Source organism: Priapulus caudatus, unplaced genomic scaffold (genome assembly GCF_000485595.1).
Source record: "Priapulus caudatus unplaced genomic scaffold, Priapulus_caudatus-5.0.1 Scaffold865, whole genome shotgun sequence".
NCBI classification, from domain to species: domain Eukaryota; kingdom Metazoa; phylum Priapulida; class Priapulimorpha; order Priapulimorphida; family Priapulidae; genus Priapulus; species Priapulus caudatus.
Genome location: NW_014577926.1, coordinates 74,948 through 81,198, shown reverse-complemented (window position 1 = coordinate 81,198; position 6,251 = coordinate 74,948). Strand labels below are relative to the sequence as shown.

At 49.1% G+C, this 6,251-nt stretch overlaps 1 protein-coding gene across 1 annotated transcript in view; it reads right to left on the bottom strand.

The window, feature by feature from the left end:
- Nucleotides 1-37: 37 nt before the first annotated feature.
- LOC106814056 (biorientation of chromosomes in cell division protein 1-like 1) overlaps nt 38-6,251 on the bottom strand; it is a 13,001-nt gene continuing 6,787 nt past the window's right edge. The window contains exon 12 of the mRNA XM_014818325.1: nt 38-705. Within this exon, the coding sequence (XP_014673811.1) occupies nt 38-705 (668 nt within the window). The remainder of the gene's footprint in view (nt 706-6,251) is intronic.

Here is a 6,251-nt window from a genome sequence, read left to right as displayed (position 1 = left end):
ATTATTATTATTATTATTATACAATGTTTCCATTATCTCATTCCCAGCATTTCCCGCTTTGCAATCGTATCCTTACCTCTGAGAACTGGTCCTGGTCGGATATCTCGCTGTACGGCGTTGGTGATCGATACGCTCTCGGCTTAGCTTCTCTCTTCTCGGAGCTGTCCGCCGCCTCCCTCCTCCTCCGCCGCGGCACAGCAGCAGCCAATCGCTCGGCGATCGGAGATATGCCGACGGAGTACGGGTTCCCGGGAACACCGCCGCCGACCTTCTTCGTTGGCGTGCGCCACGCCTCCAGCGCCATCTGCTGTTGAATCTTCTGCCCGATCTCGTCGGTCGGCGACTTCGGTGGCGCCCCCTGCAGACCCTTCTCGATCTCTCGCTCCACCATCGCGTCCGTGTCCTCGCCACTACCCGTCGTCGCGCGCCGCTCCGCATCGCTGGCCGACACGAGCCGCGCCGGCGCCCCCTGGTCGTCCTCCGCATCACTCGCCGACCGGCGGCCATCTTTGCTGGCGACGGCGGACGCGTGGGGGTTGGGATTGTGCGACGAGCTCGCATCGGGCGAGCCGTCGCGGCCTGAGCCGGGGTCAAAGGTCGTCGTCTCGTAACCTACGACCTCCTCGCCGGCCTCACATTGAAGGTCGTCCGCGCTGACCTCGTACTGAAGCCCCGCAGCTTCCTGGTCGACTGTCTGCGGCTGACCTGGAGGAAGGATGCGAGAGCATCAATAATCTAATCTAATCGTACTATTATTATTATTATGCATTCCATTAATGATAACTAGCATTTTAGCAACTGTCATTTAGGACTTAGCAAATGGCATTTTAACCATTTGTATTTTTTTGTATTTCTTTCTGTTTGATATTTCTATTTTAACGTATAAGCAAGTAGAAACCAACTTCTATTATACACGTCTTGCTGTACAAATTGAATGAAAAAGTTAACATCTAGTCGTTTTATATATTTTGATTGCTGGCAAGATATGAATTGAAAAACTACACAATGTGAGTGTGAATGTGATATACCTAGCGACATTACTCTTCGAATAATATTCTACTGAATAAATCATAAATTCGTTATTTATTATTTATTATTAATTACTTTTACAAAAAATAATTTATTCAATTAACAGTCTATTTTCGTTCTATTTTATTATATACCATTGCTAAATTATCCCTAATAACACTTTTATAACTATTGTCTACAAATTTGAATTGCTGATCCATATTTTTAGTTTTGTTCTGGATTTTAGATTTAAATATGATTAGTTTGCATACATTTGCAGTCAAAATTATGCAAACTAGCACAACTTCATAGCTAACATTTTCATAATACGTGAACGCTGTACAAATTATTTACATCGATGTACGTGTGCGTACACGGCTCTGATGTACAAAAATCTCGCTATAAACCGGGACATCTGATCACTATCATGCGAAATCCTCCCACTAAAACGTTTGAGAACACGAGTCTCGCTACATAGCCTTAGGAGACACTGTACCTATCACGTCAAGGTCAACGTCTGGTGAAGATGAATCGCGTCACTGTCTGGGTTTCTTCGTGAGCGAACCAACGTAGTGTTCCTGGAGATATGCCGGCATGCTGACGCGTCGGCGAGCTCTACGCTCCGGCACTGCCGAGTCCTCCACACTGCAAACATGAACAATGACAATGTTTACCCGGCACCACCGTTTACAATACGGATTACTACTAGAATACTAAGCACTACGGTATCTTCTCCACTGTAAAACTTAGAACTTCTAAAACTTATCACTTGAACTTGAACTTTACTTTCACTTGAACTTGTACTTGAACTTTACCTTAACTTTAAACTAGAAACTTAGAACTTATAAAACATCTAAGACTTAGAATGCACAGATCTTACAGCTCCCGACACAAACTAGTCCTACCTTTCCTGACCCTTGCGGCCACCCACCTCTGTGCGTCTTCTGCATAGAGGCTGCTCACGAACCCGTGGGACCTTTTTGAACTGTTGAATCAACTTCCTCAATTACTAAAGGGGGAAAAAGTAAATCAATGCTGTAATTACACATATGACGAAAAACATTAATTACATCGTAATACAATCTTGTATAAATACCTTAATTCGCTAGGGAATGTAAATTGTAGATCATTCAGTGGAGAATACCTTGATTCTGCATTGGGTGACTGTGCAGATATTTGATGCGCGTCCGGCTTGCATGTAGAGCCTGTTTGCTGCGTAGATAGATCATCGTGGCTTCCCACATCTGAAGGACTCCACTTTCGAGGCCGTCTCCTCTCTCGTCTCTGCCTAGACGCAGGAGGGGAGTCTTGGATTTCCCCTTCATCTGGTGAGCTGTGCAAAGTAGAAGCAATAGACGTACATATTTAGCTTCATTTAGTCTGCTGCTTGCATATTACTTGCTGTAGTAGTGTCAGTGTTACATAATTCACAAGACTAACCGATATTGAAACTTACGATACAATCTAACATCGTACATATCCCAAGTTGTGTATAGATGAAGTAAGTCTGTATGATAGATAAAAAAGAACACACACACACACACAACACACACATATTATACTATAGTAATATAATATATATACAGGTTGTTCTGAATTAAAACGTCGAGTTCGGCAGTCAAATCTCCCTGATACCTTGACAATATGGCAGGTACAAGTACGTGCCTGGACTGTGAAATTCTCCGGCTTATATACTCAACTAGTTTCGTCTTCAAGAGCACCACGGCACGCCGCATTCTCCGCCGCGACTATTACCATGTTTTTTTAGCAAATATGACCCAAGCAAAATTTGCAGACGTCACGCCGCAAATGTCCTTTTTGTTAATATCGTTGCGTAGCTACTTGTTATACTGCAGACTGCCTTCAATTCTGCTACGGACTCCCTCTTTTGATGCGGTAGGGAGATCCTGTTGGATCGCTTGCTCCAAAAGTTAATTTCTACCGCCCGCTATATGGTGCTGTGTGTGTGCTGTGTGTGTGCGACGGATACCTTCTCCCTGGGGTGCCATCTTGACACGTGTGCCCCCTCTTGTGTGTGCGGTGTGTGTGTGTGTTGTGTGGTGTGGTCTGTGTTGTGTGGCTTGAGATTGTGCTGCTGTGTGTGTCGTGTGTGTGTTCGCGTTGGTTTAGTGTGGTCCTGTGTCTGTGTGTGTGTGCGTGCGTGCATGTAGAAGGGCTGCATGCAGGCAACAGGTTACGCCTCGTATCTTAGTATATAGAGATTTAGTAAGGCTGTACATGGGTAACGAGGAACAGGTGGAATCATGCAATGTGGATATGCACTGGATCACACCATCACCGCACCTGATCACGTCGTCTGCCCCATCCCGCGACTCCACGGATGAGATAACGGAGGCAGTCTCCATCGTCACCTCGCCCTCATTGCATGCTTTCCCTTCCTTCTCCTCACTCGCCTCGGCTACCTCCATGGAGTCACTGTCGGATGAGATAGCCTCAAGGTCACTCGCTGAAACGTTGCGAAGATAATGATTAGCTGTATTGTCGTGATCGTATTGATTTACATTGGGTGACCTGTGTTGTAGCTGACAGGAATGAATCAAAACAACAAATCAATCTGCTAAAAATTGCGTAATGCAATAAAACTTACTCTCCATTGCTTTCTGCTGGGTTCTCGCATCAGGTTTGTGTACTTCCACATCCACATGCCCACTGATACTTGTCAAAACCTTCTGCCCCGACGCTGGGCTGGACCCACCTCTCTGCTCCAACTGCTGACTGGTTGCCACACTTCTCAACCCCATTTCTAGAGTCGTCCCAACTGGCTGCTTCTCTCTATGACTAGTGTCATACTCAATCGTCGCACTCTCTGCTTCTTTTTCGTCTTCCAACTCCTCCATGCTGACGGACGACACTGGTGAAGCATCGTCCGCAATCGACGCTCCCACGTACGCATCCGCAGCTTCTCTCGGCACGGTCCTCGTGTCACCCGGAGGACCAGCTTCATCTCCTACTGTCTCAAATCCATCAAGCGAGCTGTCCGAAGATATAGGCGACGCAGCGTCGTCCGCCGTGCCGGTCACACCAGGGGGCGCTGTGTCGGCGACGGATGCAGTCATTAAACTTTTACTCTGATCGGCAACTGCATGAATCTCCTCCGTTACCGCGTCCTGGTCATCCAGACCACCGGAGGAGATGGGAGATGCCTCGGCACTGATGTCTTCGTCGGATATCTCTCCCTCTTCGCTCGGGGTCCTAGACTGTTTGACCCTAGCATGGTACGCTTCTTTCTCGTCCGGGGATTCTCTCGCAGGTTCCACTGTCGAGTCGGGTAACTTGACTTCTTCATACGAAGTCAATATCGGTTGCCGTGGATTCAAACCTCCGTGTTCCAGTAATGGCGGACGTCTCGTCTCTCGTACGTGCGTCTGTTTCTCTGTCATCGTTGGTCTACTTGTGTCTTCTACTGGATACTGCTGCTTAACGTACGATAACGTCTCTGATATCTGCCTCTCTATCTGCGCTTGTCTGGTTAGACTTGCTGGCAAAGGAACAGGTAGATCTGCAGGTGTGCTTTGCTCATCAGCAAACTCGTCCATGCCTTCCGAAGATATCGGCGAGGCTTGGTCAGCAAGATCTTCGCTGTCGTCGTCGTCTTCGTCCACAATCTCACCCTCGTCGGACGGGGTGCGCTGACGCCTCACGACACTCATCGCATTCGTTGCTTGTGTAGTCTGCAGGGTGTGACTGGACGTGATGGTCGTCACTCCCTCATCTCTGTGCTCACCCAATGCGTCATCGGACGAGACCGGCGAGGCCATATCTTCTATGCGATCGGGAGCGGGTAACTTTGCTCGCGATTCCTGATCACTACTAGCCGAAGATATAGGCGATGCTTTGTCTTCGACGTTCTTCTTGGAGGCCGTGTGCCTGTCTCCTCGCGCGCTAGTTGTGTCGTGCTCGACCGCAGACAGCTTCGACCTATTCTTACGGGATTTCCCGCGTTGCTGTGCCTCGCGGCTGCTCTCTGAAGAGGCGGACGAAGCGCTAATCTCACCTTCGGAGATCTCCTCTGCACCCAGCTTCTCCCACACCTTCGCTGTCTGGTGATGGGAGTCCTCGTGAGGTGCCGGCTGCGGTCTCTGACGCGAAACGCGACCCGGGGGGAACCTATCGGGACGGGATCGACCGACGCTGATGGAGGAGGCGGAGGAGATGCTCTCTTCTCCCTTCGCGCGCGAGCGACCTCGCTCCGACCCAGCAGAGGAATCCGCCGTCTCCGACGAGACCACCTCCCCGTCGGACGGCGCCTCGCTCCTGCGCCGCTTCCTTCCCGGCTTCTCCCCGGAGGAGGAGGCGATGGCTGCGCGGCGGCGGGGCCTCCCCCTCTTCCCCTTCGACGACGAGGACCGACTCTGCAGTCGGCGCCCCGCAGAGGAGGAGGAGGAGGAGCTTGTCTCGCTGCCTGCCTCAGCCTCCTCCGCCTCGGATCCCGACGTCAGCATCTCGCCCGAGTCGCTGCCGAGTCTCGCACGCCGCTTCGACAACCTCGGCGTCTCGTCGTCGCTGCTCTCCGGCCGCCGCTGCCGCTTCCGTTTGGATCGCGTCGCCGTGGAGACGGTCGCCGCGCTGGGCTTCCTCCGTCGCTTCTTGCTTTTGCGGTGGCCGCTCGCAGGCTGGGTTTCCGCTGCCTGCCTCCGATGCTTCTCCTTTTTGCGCCGCTTTTTCGAGAGGTGGGTCGATGCGGAGGAGGAGGAGGAGACCGAGTCGCTTCTTCTCTCTTTCTTTCGCTTGTCTTCACCAACGTCGCTGTCGGAATTCGAGAGAACGCCGGAGAGGCCACCGGACGATATCTGCGAGGGAAGCCATTTTCAATAATATCCCATGTAATAACCAAATGTATAAGTAATACGCGTGCATTGCATGAGCTGGTGATTTTATATCATCTAATTTGTATTTACTTCATAAATGATACATATTAGACATCATCGTCATGTGCACATATATTCATCTGCCATCTCATTACTGATTTTGTCATTATCGGCAATGTCACCAGAAACGTTTTTTTACCAATTTCGTAATATCAGTTTTACTCGTAACATGTTATGACCAAAATTGATACACCATGTGTTATATAAATAGCACTAATATTTACCGCAGTGCTACAACATTTCCAACGATTGACCCATGCAAGCTCACATTGTATTGTCCTATACAAGCTCAAACATACGATTGTACATTATTATTTACTATTTATTATTTATAATCATTATTATTATTATTAC